A 27,341-nucleotide genomic window follows, 5' to 3' on the forward strand; every position below is an offset into this window, starting at 1 on the left:
GGGCTTCTACGGTGTTTTTACCCATTAAAAAACAATGTTTAATTAACACGCGAAACTCGCTTTTTTCCATTTTTCAAACTAATAACAAAATCACTTTACTCTAACCTCTATAACTCTGCTGTTTGTTGTTCAATCGACGTGAAATTTTTACACGTTTCATGTAAAGGTTATGTCTCTAGGGAAACGTGGCTAGTTTGGTACTACTAGCGCCATCTATGGGTTAGTCTCGGGACTTATTGAACGATGTGTTATAGATGCAGTCTTAGAGAACTAATTTATTAAAAATATATTACTCGTATTAATGTATTTCAGATTTTTTATTTTATCAAAGTAAAAAAAGGCTACTTATGAAACTTACTGCCAACTTCTGGCAATTAAAGAATTTCTCCAGTTTTACCCTGTTGCTAATGCCGCCGGAGCCGACAATCTAAAAAAAAAAAGCTGACAGGGTGATGTGGTTAGACGCTGGTTTCTTACGCCCAGAGCCACAGGTTTGGTCCTGACTCCAGTTGGTGGATTTTCAAGATGCAGAAAGAGACAGCATCCATGTCATATGATTAAGCAGCATGTAATAGATCCCTTGAGTACTCATTTGGCATGAAGTATCTCTTGGAAAAATTTAATTCCTAGTGTTGTTTCGGATCAAATAGTGCCCAGGTGCCTCCATCTAGTGGGGAAACTGGGCATAAAAATTCTCGAGGCAATAGCATCCCACCGATAGTGTGGCCACGTGAAAGAGTGGTTGCTATGCCCGGGGATCACACTAGGCCTGCAAAAGAAAGTGCGTCTACCGCAGCCCCATTAGAAGGGGGGGGGGGACCTGTTGCTATAACTTAGTTGTAATTATGCTGTGCAACCATGGTCCAATAATATTTTTTTTTTGTATTTCTCATTACAGAATGACTGAAAACCAAGTTGAATTTGAATTTCTGTGGTTACCTTACCCGGATGACATTCCAGATGTGAGAGATCATCTAGATTTGCCTGTAGAGGAAATTTTGAAAGATTGTGGCCCGTTAAAAAGATTAAAATCATATGTGAATAAAACGTTTGGTTCTCCCGTATTCATTCACAGTGTTAAGTCAAAAATTGGATTTGATGTAAAGGAAAATGACAAAAAGAAGGACAAAAATGAAAATAATCTTTTTTATACTGAATTTTTCTTTAGCATCAGCTGTAGTATTCAGCTTAAAAGAGATATTCAAGAAAATTATGAAAGTTTAATAAATTTGTTTTGCTGCCTCCGTTGTGATAAATCTTGTCAAGAGCTTTGGCTCAAGTTCAACTACAGCCATATTGTTGAGAGTAAGCTCATTACAAGAGATGAGCTCATCAGTTTGAAAAATTTTGCTTTTGGAAATTTTTGTGGATTGAATACTTTTGTGGAACATTTTTCTGGTACAAGTTCTCTTGATCAGCATAACTATAAAATAACTCAAGTAAAAGTAAAATTCTTGCATGACTACCATCGCATTGAATTATATTTTGTGGTTGGACAAAACATTTCTGTGAAAAAGAGAAACGCTGAATCGCACTGCTTGCACAAGCTAGTAATTCCTTACACTGCCTTACACACCATATTATTATGCAAAACAAAAAAGGAATTGACAGTATATTTCAGGTTGTTATATCCTCCTTTGTTGTATTCTGTTTATCAAAATACTGAGGACGATGAGGACATTGTTAAAAACTACATATCTTACCAAGAACTTAATTCACAAACCAGTTGGTTGAGAACTGTTGATCTTTTCAAGCGCAGTCCCGAAAGCCTCAGAAGGGAGTTTAGCATGAACAGTGTGCTCAAGTTGGAATTTGCGTCTGATAATTATGATCAGGTGATGCAAATTATGTACCACTATCGAAATGTTCATGTATATTTTTCTCCAATGTCTGTTTTGTCAATTCCTAATCAGGAATTAAAAGTCCCGATGGACAATTTTGATTGTTACTATGCACTACAGTGCTTTTTAACTCTCAGTTTTGAGTTAACAGACCAACTCCAAGCAAAGCAAGAAGTTGAGAGTTTCCTAAAATTTTTCAAACAAGAGAGAAATAAAAATCCAAGTATATTATGTGAAGCATTCTATTTAGTTTATTCTGCTGTGTCCCAAGGAGTTACTCTTTGGATTCAATACTCAGTCAAACATTTATTTAATAAGTTTTTGGAGAAAAATTCAAGAACTTCTGCAGATGAATATTCTGAAAAAAATAGCATCCTTCCTAGGAACATCATTCTCATCAAAAGAGGAATTTTTACTCCCACTCATCTGCGCTTGCTACCGCCAAACCCTCAACTCAAAAGTCGAGCCCTGAGGTGCTGCGATCCAGATTTTTTTTTCCGCATATCAATTCGCGATGTCAACTTAAAGCAAATCAATTTTACTTTGACTCAAGGAGGCTTCAAAAATAAATCACAGGTGTGCCAAGCTTTCTTTGTTTCCTTCTTCAAAGTGCCTTTGTTGGCGGGTCTGAAAATAGGAGAAAGAAGTTACAAATATGTGGGAAGCTCCACCAGTCAGTTGAAGGCTCACGGCTTATGGTTCTATGCGAAAGATAAGGCTGGCATGACGGCTTTGGAGCTGAAAGCAAAACTAGGTGACATTAATCAAATTCACGAGGTTGCAAAATACATGGCTCGAAAGGGTCAAACATTTTCACAGGCCATGGGAAATATCCGAGTCCCCCAAGAGTACACTAATGTCAGTTTTCCCGAGGAAGATGTCAAAGGAGGAATCAAAAAATATCTCTCTCTGGAAGACAACTACAAGCGCAAAAAGTATTTGACTGAACTTTTTGTTTTTGATGCTGCTGAAGCAGAAACTCCTGAACCTTATGTTTTCTCTGATGGCATTGGTAGGCTTTCCCCTGAAATAGCTAAAGAGGTAAGATATATTATGTACACAGCTAGATAACATCTATGTTACAATTACTCTGATATTATTTTTTGTGGTATTAATGTTTGCTGAACGATGCATGGATATGCTTCAAAAAAGCTCTCTGATGTGCATTTGCTATTTAAATGCATTTTTTAAATGATTCACCAAACATCCTATGACATGGGCGGATCCAGGGAGGGGGCCATGGCACCCTCTGAGAAAGTTTCAAGTATAGTCAAAATCCCCTCTTCTGAGCAAAAATGCAAAAAAATTCCCTTATAATACATACTAAATCTAACAATAAGGAAAACAATGAGAAGGGGCCATGGCCACCCTGATAAAGTTTTAAAAATAGTTAAAAACTTTTTTTGAGCTAAATATCAAAAAAATCTTTTATTCCTCGAAGTCTAACAAGAAGATAAGAACAATGCCAGGGAGCCATAAAACCACACTAAGGAAGTTTCAAATATAGTTTTTTTAAACCCTCTTTTCCTTGCTTAAATTGAAAAAAAAAAAAAAAAAAACTTCATTGTAATTCATCTGAAGTCTAACAAGAATGGAAACAGTGCCAGAGGTAGAGCATGGCCACCTCACGGAAATTTCAAAAATATCAAGTGTATACCAAATATTTGGGTTCATTTAGCACAATGGGCTCGTCTTGTTAGATGTGTTTACTTCCCCCATGGAAGAAAGAAAAGGGATATGTGTTAGTATGTGGCCGATAAAAAGTTATACATTTAATGATTGTGCATTAAGTTAAAGTTAGATTTAAGTTTTAACCAGACTTTATGCAGTGCCATGTAATTATTCTTCATTCCCTTTTCAGTATGGGACCCTCCAAACCACTCCTCTCGTTAATATTACCAAAGATCGTCTACAAACCATGTTTTTAAAAAATAACTTGTATAAGTTTCCAGGGGAGGGTCTCCCACCTCTCATTTTTGTAAACATCGTTCAAGATGGGCCTACATTTTGTTTTAGTGCTTAAGTTTCAAAATGCTTCCAGGGGAGAACTCCTCTCTCCCTAACATCATTGAAAGTCTTCAAGAATTATGTTTCTGGAGCTTCAATTTCGAAAAACTGCTGGTCCTCAAAAAGTTACTCATGAATCATAGATTGACTACATTTGCAATTTTAAAGAGTTCAATTTTGAAGAAATTTTGGGAGTGGACCTCAGAATCTCTTCAACCCCTAACCTTACCTAAGATATTCTAAAATGTGTTTTTAAGTCTAGAAATTAGTAAAATTTCCTGGGATGGGCTTTTTGATCTCTCCTCCCCTTAACACCACCAAAAATCATCTAAAACAGCCTTTTTAGAGCTTCAATTTCAGGGGGGGGGGGAATACTCCATACCCAGAACTAGATTTAGGGGAGGGTAGGCGGGGCTACTGCTCCGGGGCCTCCACAACAAAGGGGCTCCCACAGTAAAATTTTTACAAAATATCTTAACTTTCACGGGTTGAAAATATCGGATATATACATATATATCAAAATATTCGGATATATATCAAAGTATCGGATATGTTTGAAAATATGATGATCTTTTTGAACCGTGATTAGGGGCCTCCATTCCTACGTTGCCCCGGGGCCTCCACACTTCCAATACCGGCCCTGTCCATACCTCTTCTCCCCTACCATTACCGAAGATAATTAGAATGCATCTTTAAGACTGCAAATTAGAAAAAAATTCTTGGTGTGGGCCCTCGAATTCCTCCTCCACATATCATCACGAAAAGATCGTATTAAACTGCCTTTTTGTCTCTACAATGGCAAAAAAAAAATCCGCCGGAGAAACCCTGACCTGAACCTCCTTCTCTTCTTAACATTATTGGAGATAATGTTTGTGTTTTTAAGATTTCAATTTCGAATAATATGCGGGGGGGGGGGGGGGTCGCACCCGAGCCCTTAATGTTGCCCGAGACAGTTAAAATGCATTTCTAAGATTACAAATCAGAAAAATTTCCTTAGATGGGCCCCCAAATTTCTTCTCCCTCTAACGTCATCAAAGATCGTTTAAAACTGCATTATTAGAGCTACTATTTTGAAAACGAAACCAAAAGAAACGTTAGAGAGAGTAGGTAAAACATTTAAATATTTATGAGAATGAATTTTTGCTCTACCTTATTTGTAGAGCAAAATAGTTTTGATGAAATTTATCAAAATTCTTAATTGAAATTTTCATTCTAGGTTTATAAAGCATTAGATGTGGAAGATGTGCAACCTTCTGCAATGCAAATTCGATATGCAGGTTGCAAAGGCATGCTTGTCGTAGATCCAAGAATGACTGGCAAGAAAATTGTTTTTCGTGAAAGCATGAAAAAGTTTCCGTCAGATGATGATTCCTTGGAGATTCTGAAGTTTAGTGAAAAGCGTATGTTTGATTGCTGGCATCTTTTCTTTTATATAGAAATGCAGATATTCATTTTTTTTTTCCTAGGGATAGCTCTAATTTTTGCTCAGCTAGTAAATCTTGCAAATTTACGAGCTACTTTATCAACTAATGCCTGTTATTTAAAGTGATTATCTAATTTTATTTTATTCTTCAAGTTTTTCTGCACTTCCATAACGTTTTTCTTTTTTAAAGAAATAAGCTGCAGAAATGTCACATTGGTTTATCTCTAGCTATTAAAATTTAGGTCTTAAGTTTACATTGACTTTGATGCTAGAAGATGTTTGAAAAATAAAAACTTAATTGAGCTTGCTTGATAAATTGGCCTATATCATAATATGTCAATGGCAAGTCAAGAAACTCAACATATTCTCAGATTTGCAATAAAAATTGTATTTCAATGACTACCTTAATGTATAACTCTTGTAACCTGCTTATCACTGCCTGTGCCCCCTTCCTTTTAAAATCCTCTTTTGGATATTTTTATGCAAGTTGCTAAAATATTATATTTTATTTTTTAAGGTTGTGCATTTTTGAACCGGCCTTTTATCACCATTCTTGAACAACTGGGTGTCCCAAAAGAAAATTTTGTTGTGCTTCAAAAGAAAATGCTTCAGCATCTAGTCCAGAGCATGTATTATAATGAAGACGCTTGTGAGTTACTGAATCGAAACTCCCTTGCTCGCTTTAATTTTTTGAACATGTTTAATGCTGGAGTACGTTTCATAGAAGACCCCATGTTTAAGAATATGATTTACTCCCTGATACAAAGCCAGTTGGGTAAGTGTTAAATATCTTTGTTTGTTTTTTAAGACAGGCTTATGTTATTATTGACAAATATTGTGTTTAAGTTTAATATAAATTATTCAAAATCATTGCACAAGTTCATGTGCTTCTCATACATCAACAGTTTGCAACAAGTGTAGCAGAAGATAAGATTGGCTATGTCTACCTTTTCTGAGCAAGCAGATAACTTCAAATACAAATCCAGTACTATAACTTACCTATAGACAATATTATTATGCTTATTAAATCATGGTCTGCCCTATGCAACAAAATATTTTACTGTCATTTTTAGTTATGTAGCCTTTGCTTGATCAAAACTTTTCACTATTCCTTTTATTTTTAAAATTCATGCACATTGCGCACTGAGTTTCATCATTTTTTTTCTGCTCACATTGTTATTAAATTGATTATTAAAGCAAAAATGGCAAAACTAGATTTAACAGGTATTTTTCTTTGTATCAACAGAATTGTTTAAAAATCATCTAAACTAGTTTTGGTTGTGGGGAGGGGGATTAAAACAAGTAACTGCATTAAAATATTGTACAAGACTTTTGTGTGTGTGTGTGTATTCCTAGTGTTCTTGCTAGGCCGTTTTTGAAGGGCGCAGCGCCCTGCCCTTTTCCATATCAGCAGAATGCGCCCTGCCCTTCTTTTAGATCGTGAAATGCGCCCCACCCTTTTCAAAAATAAGAAATTGCACCCTATGTTTTTAAAAAGATGCCTCAACCATCGTTTCGACCTGCGGCAATATCGGGGCAATTTTATTTGTCCAGCGATCGTCTTCAAAAACGCCCCATGTCTTATCCTTGTTCCCAGAATTTCACCCTGAAAACAGCCCCATAAACAGAAGGGGAAGCAAATACCTAAGCAAAGAGGGCATGAGATTCTCAGAATTCAAACAGGCTTATCAGTAGGAAACAAAGGCATGTTCTTTTTTCTACTGAGGGTGGGTTTTTGAAAGGTTGTGGGAAGGAGTAGGGTCCTGTGGGAAGGGAGAGATCTTTGTTTCATTCCTTATATAAAGAGACTTGAAGGAATGTTTGCTATTTGGGAGTGTTTGTTAAGGGAGGTTTTACATTTTTTTTTGGGGGGGGGGGGTCATGCAATAAATATACTTTTTGTTTTAGGCTTCAGTCATGTTTTTATTACTATCGCTAAATTTTTGGTAACCTTTGATGAATCTCATTTTGTCCCTCTCCTGATGTGGGAAAATTTGACCCCCTCTTTTGTGAGGTGTAACATAGTTATAGTGAGTTCCTTTTTTTCTCTTAAGTACCAAACAAAGAGTGTTTTTTTTTTCTTTAAGTATTTTTATTTTCAAAAAAATTTTGATTGGAAAATGTCAGGTTTTTGGAGAATCACCAATTTACATTTAAACTAATGTAACTTTCTACCTTAATCCAGCATGCATATCCTCCCCACGGTGTTCCTGCCTTGACGGGGTGGTTAGGCTTGTATTCACCAATGATCCAGAGGGCTAAGCTCGTGGTAGCTTGCTACCGGTAAGTTCTCTCAAGCCAGACAGACTGATGAGCGGGTGCCAGATGGAAAAAAAACACCAACCCGAGCCAAACCGACTTCTTCCTAATATGGCACTCAGATCCCTGAATAACAGAGCCGCATCTCACCTCCTCCTCATGACAATATTTACCCAGATCCTTCATGATGCATCGTCCATTGCACAGACTAATCAGGGATGCGCTTGTAGTTTAATCAGAGGGCCACAAGTGTTAAGTAAATTACGGTCCACATTCCTCACAATCATTGGAAATCCTACAGTGCAAAACTAACGGCTTGACTATCTCCGCAATAAAACTTGATCAACTACTTGACATTGCTATTAAAAGAGGGGCCCAAGTGATAGCTGTTCAGGAAACCAAACTAAAGAAAGTAACTTCATTAAATGTGAAGGGTTTCAACATCAATAGAGCTGATCGTATGTCCAAAGGTGGAGGAGGTCCAGCCTTCTTCATCAGAGATGTCAATTACCAAATGTTGACTTTCCTTCGGATCCAACCTCTGACCTAGAAATCCAGGGTATAAGATTTCTTTGGAGAGACAAATCGCTCAACATAATTAATGTTTATCACCCACCAAATCAAAAACAGCTTCCTGCAAGTCTCTCTAATGTCTTAGACAGAAATACCATTATCTTAGGGGATTTGAACGGCAAACACTCCGCTTGGGGATGTTCCAGTAATAATCTCAGAGGAGTGGAATTACTTCAGTTGATAAATGATACCAAGACGATGATTCTAAATGATGGTTCTCACACCTACAATTCCTATAGCTACGACACCTCCAAAGCACTGGATATTACAATCACGAGCTCAGAAATATTCCCTCAATGTCTGTGGAGTGTTTTGGACACCATTGGAAGTGATCATTTATTGGTACTTATCAAACTCAAACAAAGATAGAAAGTACGTATTATACGTGAAAAGTTCTGGAATTTTGAAAACGCAGACTGGACCTCATTCAAAGATGCAGTAGATAACCATATGGCCTCATCCCTTTACTCAATTGATCTGAATGATAACTGTAAAGACTTCAAGAGCGTCATTCTGGCCAATGCCAGAGCCTTTAATCCTAGAGGCAATTTTAAGCACCACGTTCCCTTCTTCATCCATTACGCTCCAAGCCTAAAACCTCTCTTTGAGAAAACTTCTTTAAAAGTCTTTAGACGACGGCAATAATGGCTCTAGAGCTGAAATTAATAATATAAATGCAGAAATAAAGAAAATATACGCTCAACTGAAGAGAGGTAGATGGAGAGAAATGTGTAGCAATCTTGATTCAAGAACAAGTAATTCTAAACTATGGAAAATCGTTAAGAACATCAATCGAGAACAAGAACAATTTGAGGAAATTAACTCTATTACTAACAATAATGGTCAGGTTTATCCTGACGACAGAGCTGCAGCAAACAGCCTTGCAGCATACTACCACAGAACCAGCAAGCTGGATTTCACAAGAGAAAATAAACCTCTATTTTAAGAAAAGCTAAAAACTTCATTCATGGCTGTAGCAGCTCTGATTTAGGCAATAGTATTTCAACAAAAAACTTCTCAATGCAGGAAATTGCTTTTGGCAACGGCCTTTCTAGACTTAACTAAATCTCTTGGCCCAGACGGAATCTTTGGCCAAATGCTGGAAAACCTCGGCCACCAAGGGAAACAAAGACTATTAGACACCATCAATCTCTCCAGGGGCGCCGACTTGGAAAAACTATTGGGGGTCCCGGATGTCACCGGGGTCTAGGGAGTATGTTAAAGCACGGAGCCCCCCCCCCCCTCCCCCCAAAAAAATTCAGATTTTTGTGCCTTGAAAATGCCAACTTACATATTTTCTGGTGTGTATAATTTATACAAAGAAACATTATGTGACATGGCGTTTTCAAAGTAAAACAATCTAAAAATTGGTACACACATTTTCTGCTTCAATTAGATCATGTCACTTGCCTCAAGTGAGGGACAATTTTACAGTTCCATTTTGTTCGGAGCCGTGCAGTGCCATTGCTAATCTACGGCACTATACAAGGTAGTGCACTTGACTTGCATGGAAAGGCACTCCCAGTGGCACCGATTTATAACAACTATTGGGGGGAGGGTGCCATAACAGGGGCCTTGCCATGGGAAATTTTCTAAATTTGAGATAAAAAATAGTGAGTTTTAAAGTTTTTTAAGCATTTTAGAGTCGTGTGATTAACATTAGAACCCCAAAATCTCGACTCTCGGTAAATCGATACTCTGAAAAACTCGACAAGCCGACACATTTTTTGGCTTTGAAAAAAAAAAGCATGGTATTTTTGTAAAAAGCTAATTTAATTCACAGTAATAATTATGCTTTTAGTCGATTACAGAGCAGTGAATATGTAGCTCTGAAAAGATAGATATGATATTTAAATAAATCTAAACTATCATTAAAAGAATAAAACATAAAAGATTGCTGTCGCACTTTGATTACTATAAGTGAAATAACTAATTTAAGCTTGCTTTGAATAAGGCTCAGAGTTCATTAAATAAAAATAATGTCTCAAAATTAATGCTTTAATAGGGTTTAAAAAGTTAATACAAATTACTTTATTAACTCTAATAATTGAAGAAAACTATCACGCCTTCCATTTGATGTACAAATCAAACCCTGATATATTTTTTCCAGATCAGCAACACTTAGATGAGAGCGCCGCCGGGGACAGACTTCATCCGAAGGTTCGCGCACTTGAACAAATTCTATGAGTGCTCTCAGCACCGTAACACTATCATTATTCACACCACTCGTTTTCAATTAACCTGCTTACTACCGCAATAGTTATTTGTTTTAATTCATTACTGAATGTATTTTACAATGTCACTATCTTCAAACTAGGAAAGTATAAAGTACCAACATAATTTTGTGATTTTAAGAACAATAATATGACAAATAATGTTCTTAAATTATTGAGGGGGCTCTGCCCCCCAAAATAAACTATTGAGGGGCTCGGGTCCCCTCAAGCCCTATGGAGTCGGCGCCACTGAATCTCCCTTTGAAAATTGTACGCCTTCCACTTGATTGGAAAATGGCTACGGTGATCCCCATGAAAAAACCTGGCAAAAAGTCTGAATGCCTGGGGATGTTCGACCTATTGAACTTACTAGCACAGTTTGCAAAATCATGGAGAAAATTGTCTTACATAGAATTCAATACTTTCTAGACAGAACTTAATGCTGTGTGAACAATATGGCTACAGGAGAGGACACAGTACCATCGATCAAGTCCTGTTTTTCTACCAGTATGTCAGAGATGCTCAAAACATAAAACCTACCCATCACACAACTGCGATGCTCTTAGATCTTACGAAAGCATTTGATAGTGTGGAAACATAAATTGATAATCAAGTTGCATGACACCTTCAACATTCGTTGCAACACCTTGACTTGGATCTCAGATTTCCTACAGCACAGGACCATAAAAATAAAATCCAACAGGACCTTTTCTGACTGAGTTAGGCTTAGTCAGGGAGTTCCCCAAGGCACAGTACTCAGCTCAATGCTTTTCTCTCTGTTTTTGGCTGGCATAGAGAAATTACCACCCACAGGGATAGGAGTCGGTATGTTTGCTGATGACATAGTTCTCTGGTGTTCTGAAACCAACTTAATAGATAGAGGGAGAAACCTTAACAACACTCTTCATATTGTCAAACTTTGCTTCAGATTTTAAACTCTGCTTCAATCCAGCGAAATCCATTGTTACATTTTTTACTTCCAACAAAAAATTTTAAAACTACCAACCAAAATTAATAATGAACAATCAAGATTTAGCCTGCAAGAAACATCCTAAGTATTTGGGATATATTTTGGATCCTGAATGGACAAGCAACAAACATATAGAACATATTGTCTCAAAGAGCAGAAAAAGGTTAATTATCCTTAAATTTATAGCTGGTAAGGACTGGGGAGTCGATGCTAACACTCTAAGAGATACGTACATGACATTAGTTAGGCCCCTATTGCAGTAGGGATTCCCTATCTATGGTTGTGCCTCTGCCACCAACTTAGATAAACTAGAAAGGGTACAACTCAGTGCGACACGAATCATTACTGAACTTAAACTCAGCTGCCCTAGAGAGGTGGTTCTTTTTGAGACTGACTTGCAACCACTCCAAACTAGAAGAAAGGCGAACCTTACCAAGTACTTCAATAAACTTTGTAGCTACAGTGAGCGTGAGCAAAATAGAACATTTGCATACTTACATAACTGGAACTACAATCAACGACTAAAGAAGAATAGTCCCTTCAGCCAAGCTAAACTTCTACAGCTGCCTCATAAACAAGTTGAACACTACTCCTTCAAGTACTGTCTCAATCCCTCAAAAGACCTTCCCAGTGTCAAATTTCAATTCAACCTAGCTATTCCAGTCATCAAGAGGGACTTCATTCCTGATCATCTCAGACAGTTGGCCTTAGAGATCATAAATGAGATCCCCAACAATGCTATAAGAATTTACGCGGACGGCAGTAAACTAGATGACTAAGCTGGCAGTGACATTTTCATAGAGAAACCCAGGGGGGGGGTGCTGTCTTTCAGCCTTTGTAACCCTAACTCATTATCGGTCTTCAAAAGTGAATTAATTGCGATTGAGGGAGGTCTTGAAGCTGTTCTTGATGACGATGACTTTGGAAATCTCTGGATCCTTTTGGACAGTAAGAGCTCACTTCAGCACCTATGCAACTGGATTACAATAGGAGATCTAACCAGTATTTCTATCATTCAGAAACTCAAGCTCATTTCCGAGTCCCATGAAACTTATTTTCAATGGACTCCTCCTCATGTAGACATTTTTGGCAATGAGAGAGGGGACAAACTGGCCAAGGAGGGCTGCAACCAGGACACATATAAGCTACCTTTAGTCCTGTTCGAGCATAGGAAAATTTTGGGCCCTCTCATTGGCTTATTCGAGTGTCAATCAAAGCTTCAAAGCTGTGACGCCACTGCAATGTTGATGGTCATCTTTCGCAGTGTTTCTTGTTTGTAATCCGCTAAATACAAATAAGCATTTGCAAATGAGATCTTTAATTGAATGTTACTGACAAAAACAGCATTATTATTTTCAATTAGTTTTATCCTTTGCAAAACAAATGAAAGCTGCCTTTGAGAAACTATGCTTCGAAATAAAAATAGGCGGCGCCATCTTTGTAGCAAAAAATGCATGTTTTACGACATCGTTTTAATTTAAATTTCAGTTACTTTTAAAATAATTCTCCTGGTAAATTATTTTGTTGATGGAAAAGCGAATTCTATGATTTTTCATATTCTTAATTATATTTATTGCAATTTAAACAGCTCTTCTTAAAAAAAGATTACCATTTAAGTTAATAATAAATACTTCTAGTGAATAATTTAATGCATAATAATTTCTAATATAGTTTTCTCTTGTGCCAGTTGATTTCTAACTAATTTCTATTGAATATGAGTTAGCATCCGAGAATAAGACTTCCAATTGAATATTGAGTGAGTCTGGCAAACATATCCTTCTTGTCACATACTAATTTCATTTCTTTTAAAGTACAATAATGCTCTGCTTTAAAAAAAATGTAAAATATCTAATTAAATGAATAAATAGCAAAAAATGGCGCTTTTGAAGAAGGTACTATTGGAGTTCAATTAAACTCATTTGTCAACTAATTCTCAATGTAAGTTTTTTAATTAAACAGCAAATTATTTATTTTATAATAACCTTCATAGTATTTAAAGTTATGTAGGAATAAGTAATTTAAACCCTTGAGTGAAATAATTGAAAATAACATTAAAAAGCAATGTTTCTTAATGTAAAATTATGTATATGTTATTTCAAGTCAAACTTTCAGAAATCGCACCCTTTGACACCTTAAATTCATTTATTATTTTGAAAAGAAAAATATCACACACAGTTGATGAGGCAATTCAAGAGAATTTCGTGCAGCTTCATTTACTATTTAACATAAACACATTTGGGGAAAAAAAAGTTTCACAAAACTCTAAAACTTGAAAATTCAACAATTTTTGAGACAATTTTGAAAATTTTGAAATCAATCTATGACTTTTAATGTATTGTAATAAATGCAACTAAATTTTTTAGACTGGGCCCATGAAGAGATCATTAGCTGCTAAATATTTTCAGCAAAAGTAGCAAAAACCTTCCATCTTCTATCGTCGAAACAAGACCTTTGTGTTTTCATGAATAGTTCTGAAACCATTTGAATGTAATCATTCAAATACACTAAATTATAAAATTGAAATTTATTAAAAAAATTTAAAGTATTAAAAAAAATTTGAATTTAACATCTTGTGAAAATATTTCTTTTTTTGTATCAAACTTAAGTTGTCTTTAAAAAAAGCTGTTTTTACAACTCTGTGTTTCTTGTAGAACTTGAGAAGTTGAAAATTAGGGTGAAAACACTTTCATAATTTGCATTTTTTCCCTTGATGTACATATTTTATCAATAAAAGTGTGTGTGTGTGTGTGTGTAAGTGTTAGAAACTTCTTTGGTTCTGAATCGTTTCGCAACTGTTTTATGAAAATGTAATTTCTCTTCATATGATGTGGAAGAATTATTTTAATAATACTATGTGTTAACGCCTCTGCGTGGGTCCCCGAGCGATAAGGAGCAACGCTTGGGGTCTTGGCTTTGCCAAGCAACCCTAAAGCCCCCATTGTGAGAGGAGCGTGGAAAACCACCCCTCTGAGAAGCACTTCCAACGTTGTAGCGGATGCAGCCATAAGGCTCTCGCTCCCAATCCTTTGCAAGGATACATGCGTATCCTAGTCTTACTTTAATATTATGCTCATACTCTAATTGTAAATAAATTTAATTGTTTGTTGTTTTAACCACGACTCATCAATGCAGTCAACAATCCCAATCCATTATACAGTCCACTGCTGGAAAATTAGTTTTTCCCCCTGAAGCCAGGCGGCTTCACTATGGCTTTCTAGTCCAGTCACATGTATTTGAAAACCAACAGGGAACTAATCGTAATTTATTCATATTAAACTCATGTAAAAATAAAGTAAATATTGTAAAACAGATGTACATAATATATCAGCCAGATACAATATGAAACAATAGATACAGCAACAAGAAAGAAAAGTTATACGATAAACAATTTATTTACTGGCACAAGAGCAAATTATATTAGAAATTAGCATGTATAAAATTATTCACAATACGTATTTGTTATTAACTTAAATGGTAATAATTTCTTTACAAACAGCTGTTTAAATTGCCTTAAATTACATTAAGGATATGAAAAATTGCAAAATTCGCTTTTTAATTAACAAAATAATTTACCGTGGGAATTATGTAAAAATAATTTCAATTCAAATTAAAACCTTGTCGTAAAACATGTATTTTTTGGCTTAAAGATGACACCACCTATTTTTATTTCGAAGCATAGTTCAAAGGCAGCTTTCATTTGTTTTGCAAAGGATGAAATTGATTGGAAATAAGAATTTTGTTTTTGTCAGCAACATTCAATTAAAGATCTCATTTGCAAATGCTTATTTGTATTTAGCTGATTACAAACAAGAAACACGCTGCGAAAGAGGACCATCAACATTGCAGTGGCATCACAGCTTTGAAACTTTGATTGACACTCGAATAAGCCAATGAGAGGGCCTGAAATTTTCCTGTGCCGAAACAGGAGTAAAGGTAGCTTATATGCAACCAGGACTATCCTTCCTCTTCATCACTCACTTATCTTGAACATCAGTCCACAATAAATAATGAAATCTCAAATGCATAGAGCATTTCTCCCTGCATCACTGGTACGCAAGTGAAAAAACATGCTCTTTCTTGACCACTAATTGTGACAGAGCTTCTAGAACTACAATCTCAAGACTACCAAGCGGCCACTTAAAGGTTATGTGGCCGCTTGCTAGTAGTAAAATGAAAAGGGCATTTTTCCAGGGCAATAAAATCTACGAGGTCTGCACTAAGTGTAAAACTGAGCAAACCTCTCCTAAACATATCCTCGACTGTTTGGGACTTTCTAGAGAGGGCATTTATTTGTCTCCCCTTCTTCTTCTGGTTCTCAACTTCCTCAGGGTCAATGGTCTGATGGACCTCGTCTGACTTCGTCAGACTACTGGAACAACAACAACAACGCATAGGGTCTGGTGGGGGAAAGTGGTCAATGGGGTAAAGTGGTCATTCGTGAAATAAATGGCTATAGCTTGGAAATAAATGTTTGACTGAATGTGAAAATTTTATTATAGAGTAGGGAAGTTAGAAACTACATTTTGAATACAAAATTTTATAACTGGCAAAGTTTTATGTGGTGAAAAAAAAATATTTTGTGTGAATATGAAAAGTTTTAAAATCTAAATACCTCTTTTAACTTCCTTGGGAAATTTTGTTTATTAGAATTATAAACAGATTGACTGCATAGGAAGCTTCCTACATGTCTCAAGAACTCTTACTCGTTAGCAGTTAGCTGAATCTCTTTTAGATAATTTTTTAGAACAATTTTAAGTAAGATGGGGTAAAGTGGTCATAATACTAGGCTTAACAAATATTGTTCTTCTAATGCCACTTAATCGTTAAGTATAAGGAAGATATAAATTAAAATAGTAATTTCACTTAATATGTATTGTTTTTACAGTAAACGAGGTTAAATGTACGAGTATATGCATATGCATACGCATATACTCGTGTAGGGACGTATATAGACGTATTCACATAAATGCACCAATAAATACGTATATGAGTATCTGCAAGTATTTTTAATCTATACAGATATACATTCAACTATACACGTACATACTCGCTTATACTCGTATATGTATAAATACTTATATACTCATGTAGACACGAATATACGCGTACGTACTCGAGTATACACTTACATACAAGCATATGATATACAAGTAAACAGGGTGAGTTTAAACTTATAGGCAAATTATTAAAATGTGTTAGAGGGGAAGATAAGAAGCAAGAATCATAAGGAACATGTGGTCACAAACACAATGCTGACGCACTACATGCACGCAAAGCCAGAAACTAATGGATGCAAAACAGGTCACAAATTTATATATTACACAAAGCCAATTTAACACAACATTGTAGGCCTCAAAAAAGTTTTATAGCGATTGATGAAATTCGCGGCCTGCTGCTGGAATACATTTGCGTCGCAATCACAAAGCACTCTCTTGCAATAACGAGACTTTTGAAAAAGTTTCATCTGTCGCTGCGTTTTTGTTGCGATGCTTGTATTAGAGTTACTACAGGCCGTAACTTTTACCAACTGCTCTAAATATTTCTTAAAAACTAAAATGTTGGTTAAAATCATCTTTGTGTAACAAAATTGCGATTTGTTTGCATCCATCAGTTTCTGGCTTTGTGTGCATGTAGTGCGTCAACAAACATAAGTTCCTTATAATTCTTTGCTTCTTATCCTCCCCTTTCACACTCCTTAGATTTTTGCCCAAGAGTTTTTGCTCATTCTGCAGGCACACATGTATATAAGCTTATATACTTGTGTATACATACATGTACTGGTGTATACACGTAAATGTACTTATATACGTCTATATACAACATAATCGTGTTTGCACGTACATACGTATATATTCGTGCTTCACAATATATATATATGTGAGTAGACACGCACTAGATGTAGCCACGAATTAACTCGTTTATACCCGATATGTGCATATATACACTTATATATGTGTGTATATGTCTACTGTGCACGTATATACTCAGGTATGCACGTATGTACTCGATATACAAGAGCATACCGTCATATGATATTCGTTTACACGCGTATATACCCGTACGTACACGTGACACGTATATACACGTGATACGTATATACCCGTGTAGACACGTACACACTACTGTAGGTAATCACGTATGCATGCTTATATATTCGTGTATACACGTATATACTTGAGTAGGCACGTGCATGCATGTATCTGATGCACACATGTATCTACTCATATATGAACGTGTTTACTAATGTTTACACGACACGTATATACTCGTGTATACACACATATGCTTGTTCATATACTTGTAACTTTAAAAATAACCGAAGTATACAAATATTAGGGTTGTTTATAATGGTTTTGCATCTATTTTTTACTATGACCACTTTACCCTATGCTATGACCACTTTCCCCCACCCCATGGGGTAAAGTGGTCATAAATACAAAGGGAAAAGAAAGTGTTATAAAACTACTTAAATCAATATTTATTTTCCTAAAACTCAATGTACTGTGTTCTTTAATAATGCAATGTAAAATAAAAACAAAAAAAGTTTAAATGTTTAAAGAATTTATTGTATCTATTATTCACATAAGTTAAAAACCTATGATTTTATCACCACTTTACCCCACCAGACCCTAGCCTTTGCTATACTTCCAATATTCAAAGTTGTTTTAAAAGCATGTGTTTAATATAAATGACTTGTATTTTACGTTGTGTATTATTTTTTCTGATTATTCCAGTATTGCTAAAGGATAAAGCAAACATCGAATTACCAGTAAATGAAGCTCGTTCCATGTTTGGTGTACTGGATGAAACTTTCACTTTGGAATATGGTCAAATCTTTGTACAATATACGGACTGGGACTCAAATGAAAAGAAGATTCTACAGGGTTTGTCTTTTTTTTTTTTCGTGTAACTATTTTTCAAATGTTCTCAAATTTAAATTATATCCCATTGGATACTTTTATACACTTCTCAACCAGAACCTAATTTCAACCAAAATATGTGCAGGAGCCCTATAGTCCCCACAACTTATTTTTAGGCTTTAATAGCCTGAGTTTTGTCTGAAATGTTAAAATTTGTTTGAAATCAAAAGGAATTGCAAGAGCTCAGTTCATGTGACTTCCTATGCAAACTAAGTCCCGTTTTGAACTGTGCATCTTTTATTGTAGAATAGTTTCAATTTATTTCTATTTATTTTGATGTTTAAATTTTTCACTCAGTTGCAGTGGTAGAAGTGACTGAATAAATTGTGGGGGAATGGCCTAAGTCTTTAGTGAGAAGTAAAAAATTTTACAATTTGATGAAATAGAGGTCATTTATCACTAATTTTTTTTATCTTAATGTAAAAATGATGTTGATTTGGTTTTGAAGAATTTATTTTACTGACTACTAAGGATTAAACAAGAGTATGACATTTGTTGATATGCTGATGATTATTTTAATGAAATATTTGCATAGTTTTTGCTTGGAACTAAAAAAGGGCTTGTACTTTCAAGGAAACCTTATTGTTAGGAAATTCATTTTGTGCTCAAAAAATGAGGGAAAAGTCAGGGAATTTGGCAAGTTTGACCTAAAACGTGGGAAACAGAAGAAATGACCTGGAAAATTGTACACAGAGATATTTCTGTCCTAATCGGCGCATGAAAATCGGAAAAGCTATAAGGAGCCAAAATGAAAAACTTCTCCATGTATCCCTCCCTGAGACCTGAGGTTCAATTTAGAAATGGTGGATGAAAAATTCAGTCCATAGTGGTTTGAATGGATTAAACCTGTTGCTAGTGATCCACACAGAACCTGCTGTAGTCTTGTAATCTTTGTGAAAGAGCATTTTGCCTAGGCAACATGGGAGGACGAGCCATGCTATGAGTAAAAAACATTGGACTATCATTGATAGCAGAAATAAGCAACTTTCTATGCAGATATTGTTTGATTCCAAATCGAACAAAAGTACCAGTGTTTCTTCTGAAGTGTCTGATACACAACAAGACAGCTACAAAAACCCTTGCGTAAGGAAGATGTGCTTACTGCAAAAGTTTTACAGGCATTAAAGATAATGTCTCATTTTTCATATAACAGCTTTAAAAATACTGCAAGTATATTTCATAACATGTTCCCAGACAGCAATATAGCCAAAAGTATTAGTTTGAAAAGCTCAAAATACGCTTATAATTTTGTGTGTGGATTAGCTCCATATTTTTGCTCCCATATGTCCGCTCCATCAAAGCAGACTCATGAACTAACTGCTATAGGATGAGCCTATATCATTAAAATAAAGTTTCTGGTTCTTCAATGTAAAACTAATTCTTTTAATTTCAATTTGACTAGGAACTGTTGTTGTTACAAAAAACCCCTGCATGCATCCAGGTGATGTTCGAAAATTTGAAGCTATTGATGTGGAAAACTTACATCACATTTATGATTGTATTGTTTTTCCGGCTAAAGGACCTCGACCACATCCAGATGAAATGGCAGGTATTCCTTCTCATAGTATTTATTCTTTGCTTGTTTTCTGCTATCAATCTTTGTTTGAAACATAGATCAAGTGTAGATGTCAGCAATGTTCCCCCTCCCTCTCAAAAAAATACGTAAATAATACGGTCGAACCTCGCTAAAACAAACTCAAAAGGACCTTTATAATTAAATCTTATCTAAAAAACAATGAATCACATAATGTGTAATTACAATAGGACATGGATCCCAAATATAGTTTGTCCTAGCAGTAATTCGTTTAACTCATTCAAATCTATATATATAAAACGCTTATGCGTGGTGCAAAACGAGCCTTTATTTCTTTCTCTCCGTTGGCGACAACCCGCTTTGTTTACGTACGATCTTTGTTTACGTTCTGCAGACTCGCTTCTAGCGTTAGATGTCTAGCATTAGAATTTTGATTTTAGAATGAGTGTTTTTAATCACTTGAATATAATTTTCAAAGAAAAGAGCAGCGGACTTGGGAGTCTTTAGATGAAAGATTTAAACGCAGATCGGTCAGAAATGCTGCCGATAGGATTGATAGGATTAGGCGCGCAAACGCACGCCGTGAACCGTGAATTGCAAACCGAGTGAGTTCTGTAAGTGTTTCCAAGGGCCGATCTAGTTAATGAAATTAGACTAATAATTAAATCTACTTATATAAAAGTGTGTCTTTCCATTTCTCTCTCTTTATCTGTAACTAAAGCTGGGGCAAACTTAACCTGGCAGCATTGTAATGTGATTAGGATCTGTGTAGCCCTCACAAGCTGTCAGATTAGGTTTGCCCCAACTATATGTATGTATGTGATGTATAACTGAATGGGTTGTAATTAGTTACAAATTTTGATGCTAAGATTGTCTGAAAAGGGGGACTTTAGCACCTCAAAAGCGGAATTTTTATATGTGTTCTAGTTTTATGTTTCAATAAAAATTAACAGTAGACTGTAGTTGTAGTCCTGAAATCAAATTCACTATTAAGTAGACCACAAAAAAAAATTTAATCTCCAAAACACAACATTTTTGTGTACTGTTGTAAAACTCCTCTGATCTGTTTTCTCTCTCTCTCTCTTCTTAGTACAAGTAATTAAGAAAATAAAACATCTTACAAAAAAAAGTGTCACTTGATTTCACACAAATTTATGAATCTCGTTTTTCATTCGTTGATGAGTCCCAACAAGACAGGATTCTTCAAATGTACAGAAATTCTGGCGGATCTGCACATTTGCAGATTGCTCAGTTTTGTTGGACGATGTCAAAATGTAGCAGGAAGAGATGAGGAATTATTCCCAACGTTGCCTGGCCTAGATTTTTTCTTCTGAAATCTGAAGTCAAGGCATTTTGATGACATACGAGTCTCCATTCGTATAACCTGCACCTTTGCTTCATGAACATTGAAGTGTCCCACAGGGATGAGTGGAAAAAAAAATTCTCCATTTTAAGCAAACGTTTAATTGTAACCAGAGCTACAGATCAGGATAATGTTCTGGAGAACAAAACCTACTGGATTTTATATAGTCAACACTTAACTGTGAAAAGGAATATGTATCTGGTTTTATGAAAGGTTAACAAGTCCCAAAAATGGTTTTCTCTTGCTCCAAACACCAAGTCTAATGAAAATCAAGTGTTTTATGCCAACATATTATTTTATGAGAAATTTTTTGAAACAGGATTTGTCCCATTAAAAGAATTGTTAACAGCAAAGTAGATGTTCATTAAATAACAGTCTCAATACATATTTACTTTAAAGTTATCTTTCAATAAATTGTTTTAAAACTTCGTTTTTTTTATACACCAAAGTAAAACTATCTTTCAAATAAATTTTGCCTAAATAAACTAACTGAGTATCCATCGATACCTTAGAATGCATTTAACACTTAATTAAAATAACCCTATATCTCTACCTAATTGAACTGTGAGATTCCCTTTAGTAATGTTTATTTCCTCATCTAGGATCTGATTTGGATGGCGATGAATATCACGTGATTTGGATGAAGGATTTGATTTTTTCAAATGAAAATAAAGACGCCATGCACTTTGCAATAAAGAAAGGAGAAAAAGAAGATAGAGGGCGACCAATCACGGTTCTTATACTTTTGATATTTTATGTAAAATTTTGTTTTGACGTCAAACTACATGAAATAAACTTGAATGACTTGAAAGTGATCCCAACTCATTCATTTAAACAAGTATTTTTGAAATAAAGAAAGAGAAGTACCAGGTCATTCCATATAAAATCCACAAATGAACTATACATAGCCATTTTTGATTTCAATGAAGTTTGGTTGGTAATACACTGTATGACCAAAAATATCGAAACTTGTCAAAAATTTACATTTTTATGGATTTCTCGAGAAATAAAAGACCAATTCCTCTGTAATTTTTTTCACATAGAAGGTATACTCCAGCTGCCATTTTCCATCAAAAATTAAGTCTACTATTCATTTAGTGGACAAACAACAAATTGAAGAAACAAAAAAAGGTTTTTGATCATTTTTCATTGTAAATAGCTGGGAATAAGCTATACGTTTCAGAAATAAGTATGTCTGAGATCAGTTCGTATTTTTCAGTTTCAGAGTTTTGCGAATCTGATTGGTATAAGTTTTACTCCTACTAGTAATACTACAAGACTTACAGCAGTCAGATTTGTTTGAAACCTTGTTTTTTTTTTTTTTTTTTTTTTTTTTTTTGAAATTTTATTTAAAAGTAATTTTTATAAATCACTACAAGCTACTTTTTTTTTTGTTTGTTTTGAACTACTTGCTTCTCTACTTTTTTTCAAAAGTAGTGCGCTACACTACAAACTACTAAAAATGTAGCTACTTGTAGCTCGCTACTTCCAACCACTGGTCTACCCTATGAGAAGTATCCCCCCTCCCCCTGCAATTGTAAGTGACAATGCTGCTGTAATTTTTTGCTAAAATCTTTTTGTATCTGCATCAGAATTGTGAAATGATTTGATGTAAAAGTCTCCGTTTCAAAACTATGAGTCCCCACATGATTAAAAAACCTTCAGTTCTGATTTAGAAATGTTGTTTTTATCGAGGTAAAAGCCAATAGTCAGAAACAAAATCTTTATTTTTACTATGCAAAGCTGATTGATACAAAAATGGATTTTTGCTTTTCCATCCCTGCATTTCTTGTAGTAAAGCATACTTACTAGTTGCTAATGCAAATAACGCCTTTATTGTCCAAGGGCCACACCTCAGATAAAGATAATTCTTGCAGACCAGAACTCATGTAAAGTTTATTAAATAGTCGACTATTTCCTGGATTTTATTTTCCCATCTAAAACGTGGAAAAAGAAAGGAAATTACAAACTAAGAATTGTTGTTTATCAATATCTGATGCGTATATTATTAATGTGACACTTGCATGTTTTCAGAAACTAAGTTCTAAACATTTAGTTCTAATTTTATTAACATTGTGACTAATTTTAGTTTTTGTTTTGTAACATTCAGGGCCAATCCTAGGGTGTCGGCCGCCCGTGTGCAAAGACCTAATGTGCCGCCACTGGCACCTCAAGTGTAATTTGCATATTTTGACTAATCTTTAACGTCTATATAAATCTTTCTTTAAATTTCTATGCCAAGTTCGAATTTAAAAAGGGGACAGGGGGGGGGAAGAAGAATGATCTTATAAAAAAGAAGAATTCTTTTATAATAAGAAACTTCTTAGGTACAATTTATATCTTTGAAGAAAGTAATAGATACCAAAATTTCCTAGTCGTAAAAACGCATTTTATGGTCTTTCTTCGGTGACATCAGAGAAGGGATGGGGAAGGGGAAGCGTGAGAGGAGGTGTCAGGGGTTCAGGGGAGGAGGATTGCTCCAAGAAAATTGTCGAAATTGGCTTATGAAAAATATTTTTAGTTAATCTCCAGTTGTGTTCGGTTGCAAGGACAAAAGAGTCAAGTATATTCAAGGTGCATGGAGAAGTTTTCGAAATTGACGTCAAATATCGCAATTTTAGGAACTTTTTCGAGACTTTAGGTGAAAGTATTGTTGCAGTTCTTTCCTAAAATTCTTTCAAAATTGAAATCAATTTGAAGCTATTTTTCAAGACCGTAGCTTAGGAAGGATCGGCGTTCTTCCTGAAAAATCTCCGAAACTGAAATTTTAAACCCGCAATTTTGGGTTACCTTTGTTGACGTTGCAAGAGGGAGGGAGATTCAATCGTCTCCCATCGAAAGATTTTGAAATATAAGTTTAAAATGCAAATTTAGGCCGTCTTTGGTAACGGTAGGGGATTTGGCGGCTATCCTCTGGTAATTTCTCGGCACTATTTTTTCAAAAACTCGCTTTTGGCTATATTTGAAAACAATAGGGGAAACGAGAAATTATTCCGAACCAAAATATTTTTCGAACTGAAATCCATTATAGGCTATTTTTGGGAAGGAAGGGTTTTGGAGCTCTTAAGCGGATATTTCTAAAATCGCAATTTTTTATTATCTTTGGTGACGTTAACAAAACTGTGAAGCTTCTACGGATCTTTCGGACATTTTTCAACATTAATATCTGAAATATATAACTATAGACTTTTGTCCACCTCACCTCAATGATTGATGGATATGCCCTAGCTCCGTAAAAAATTACATAAGCCTGGCAGTTCTCCTCCTGAATTCTTTAGAAAAATAAGTCCCAAAATCGTATTTTAAGCATTTTTTGATAACGATGCGACGAAGAGCGGGCGAGGGTTCAGTGTACCCTCGCGAACTGTGTTTTTGATACTGAAGTCAATTTCAAGCTAGTTTAGGCAGGAAGCTGTAGCTCCACGGAACCGTCTAAAAACGAAATTTTCATGTATAGTGATTGCGTTGGAGAAAAGGGGGATTCGGAATCTTTCCCCAAAAGTTCTTGAAACTGATGTTTGAAAAACGCAATTTTAGTTTGTTTTTTCAATACGTTAAGTGAGAGGGGGTGGAATTAGGGGTTTCTCTAAAGACGCTAATTGAGACTGTCTTTGGTAGTAATGTTTGCGAATGGATTTCGGGTCCTCCAACGCAAAAATTTTGAAAAGTACCAAAGCAATTTATATGACTTTTGATGATAGGAAGGGCTGTCATCTGAAAACACGCTTTGGATTTTGGAGCCAACATTTTTAGGCTATGTTTGATTAAGTTAAGGTGGAAGAATTGAATCAGAGATTTTATTGGGTTTTTAAGATTGATGGTTCAACCAGCGAAATTTTCTGAAAGTAAAGTCCTAGAAACGCAATTTTAAGACTCCTTTAGTTTCGTCGAGGAGGTCATGGCATTCTTTTGAATCTTCGTTTTGGAGCTACATTTAAATTTGCTTCCCGGAGCAAGGGCCCTGTCCTCCTACCTGATCTGAAACCGGGCAGTTCATTCAAGATTCTAATCAGAAAAATTGTCTTAAAGGGGGGAAGTACAACATTTTAGTTCGTCATTCATATATGTTACTCTCAAGGGAGTCGCAATTTTCCACTTTCTCTCCAACGCATCCTCGATTGTTAAACACAGAGTTCGTTACATAGTTTGTTGTTTGAAATGCTTGCGAGAGTATCTAATCATATAGCTTTTTTTTTAAATAATTTAAATAAAATATGTCTTCATTGTTTAGGTCTATAAAAACTTGGAGGGTAAACATTAGTGGCCGCCCTCGGTGCTCCTTTTAGACGGCACCATTTCATGCTTCAGAAGGGGGCCTTTCCCCTCCCCTGTATCCATGCCTGATTACCGGTTCTGTCACAAACTTTGCAACCAAATGAAGCATGTTGTTAAAAGTAGATATTAATGGACAATGAACCAACACAATGTTCCCTAACATTCTATTTTTCTTAAACTATGCTATGCTGTCGTGAAATCGACACATACTTTGACAGTTGAACATTTAAAAATCAGCATATTTTTTCTACTTATTATAAGTTATCTTGTGAGAAATTCATGATTAATTTTGCTTGATTATAAGAACTAGATGATGCGGCCTGCGGCCAGCCCCTTGCTTTGCCCGCCCTTGTGCGGCGCACACTCTGCACACCTGCTAGGATCGGCCCTGGTAACATTGAATCAAGAAAAAAATCAATGGGGCCACCTGGGCCAGCTTTACAAGCCGCATATAGCTCATGGGCGGTAGGTTGATCACCACTGTATTTAGATGATGCTTAATTTCTTTTACAGCATCATTTTAAGGTGCACAAATTTGTGTTATAAGCCTGATTAAATGCAGCTAGCAAATGCAGATGTTATGAAGTTGCATGGATAAGAACTTGAACAGAATAAAACTGGGGTAAAAAGAACAAATTTAGAGTATCAAAATGTTCTTTTCAAAACTTACAATTCGGCATCCCATGTTTTTGGGTTTGATTGAAACCACTCCGTTTCCAAGGTTGAGTTTCAAGTATAGCTTTTAATTATATTGTCACCTTCAGAGCAACACTAAGACACCTAATCCTAGAAATAACACTAAGATATCCTGCTGTTACTCTGAGGCGACAATATTTTGAGCTTCAAAAAATGCTTTGTGTTGCACATTTATTAAACTTTTTTTTTAATATTTTTAATGCAATCTATTTAACATAAATTTTAGGCAAAAATATGTTAACTTTTTCTTTTTTTAAGGCTTCTGATGAAATGGATCATTTATGCGACTATATCTTGAACGACAATGTTGGACTCATTGGAAGTGCTCATCTTGCGTATGCTGACAGTGAGAAAGAAGGAATATTCAGTGATGTTTGCCTGCGTCTTGCAAAAAATTATGCAATTGCATTGGATTTTGCTAAATCTGGGGAAAATGTTCACCACAGAGATATTGTTTACAAGTATCCAGACTTTATGCAAAAGATTGGCGAAAAATCTCAAACTTATTTGTCGACTAAAGCTTTGGGTGTTCTGTATCGAAATTGCAGGCATTTGCAAATCGGCCTGCTGACAGAAAATTTTTGATTGTGAATACAAAATCGATTCAGACTTAATTCACGGGTTGTGGGAAAACTACAAAAAATCAGCTTTAAAAAGTTTGAAAAAGTATTCAGCTAAGATAGAATATTTAATGAGGACATACAATTTTGAAAGTGAAGGTCATTTGCTGGCAGGTGCTATTATAAATCCTCCTGCTGTCTATGAGCAGAGGCATGATTTGGGATAACATGAAAGCGCTTTTAGAATATGAAGTTCAGTGGATTTTTCGGGAATTTGAGCGTCAGTTTTTTGTTGAATTTGGTGGCAAACCCGAAAGCAATATATATACCGATGCTATGCACCAAAAGGCCAGTGCATGGTACATGGTGACTTACAACAAAGTTTCAGAAATGAGCTGCAAATACTTTGGATTGCCCTGGTCTGTAACAGATATTTTAATTCATTTGAAACATAAAAAAGATGGAACATAATAAGGCTCAACGTTTTACTAACTCTAAAAGTGTACTTCTAGATATTATTGACAACAGTATTAAAGTTCCTTTGAATGACTTTTGACACGGATGTAAAAACTATTTTCCAAAATCGAATCGAAACTCTAGATATTGCTCTCATGGTGCTAAAGACGTGGTTTGAGTCTCAGAGTGAGCATTTTATATGAAGTAGATAAAAGAAAACTCAAAAAGTATATTGCTGATGAACTAGATAA

At 35.4% G+C, this 27,341-nt stretch overlaps 1 protein-coding gene across 1 annotated transcript; it reads left to right on the plus strand.

The window, feature by feature from the left end:
- Positions 1 to 899: 899 nt before the first annotated feature.
- Positions 900 to 26,659, plus strand: LOC129233871 (uncharacterized). The gene is made up of 9 exons (XM_054867799.1): positions 900 to 1,015; positions 1,622 to 1,835; positions 2,418 to 2,882; positions 5,065 to 5,248; positions 5,789 to 6,046; positions 18,021 to 18,170; positions 19,609 to 19,755; positions 21,706 to 21,836; positions 26,333 to 26,659. Exons 1-9 carry the CDS (start codon positions 900 to 902, stop codon positions 26,657 to 26,659), a joined length of 1,992 nt encoding a protein of 663 aa, XP_054723774.1.
- The last annotated feature ends 682 nt before the right edge of the window (positions 26,660 to 27,341 follow it).

The sequence above is a fragment of the Uloborus diversus genome, unplaced genomic scaffold (assembly GCF_026930045.1).
Source record: "Uloborus diversus isolate 005 unplaced genomic scaffold, Udiv.v.3.1 scaffold_756, whole genome shotgun sequence".
NCBI lineage: Eukaryota > Metazoa > Arthropoda > Arachnida > Araneae > Uloboridae > Uloborus > Uloborus diversus.

Bases quoted from the DNA above. Each gene is read 5' to 3' on its own strand.
- LOC129233871 (XM_054867799.1), top strand. From the start codon at position 900: ATGACTGAAAACCAAGTTGAATTTGAATTTCTGTGGTTACCTTACCCG. The intron at 2,883-5,064 runs GTAAGATATATT...TTTTCATTCTAG, and splicing joins CCCCTGAAATAGCTAAAGAG to GTTTATAAAGCATTAGATGT. The intron at 18,171-19,608 runs GTTTGTCTTTTT...CAATTTGACTAG, and splicing joins TGAAAAGAAGATTCTACAGG to GAACTGTTGTTGTTACAAAA.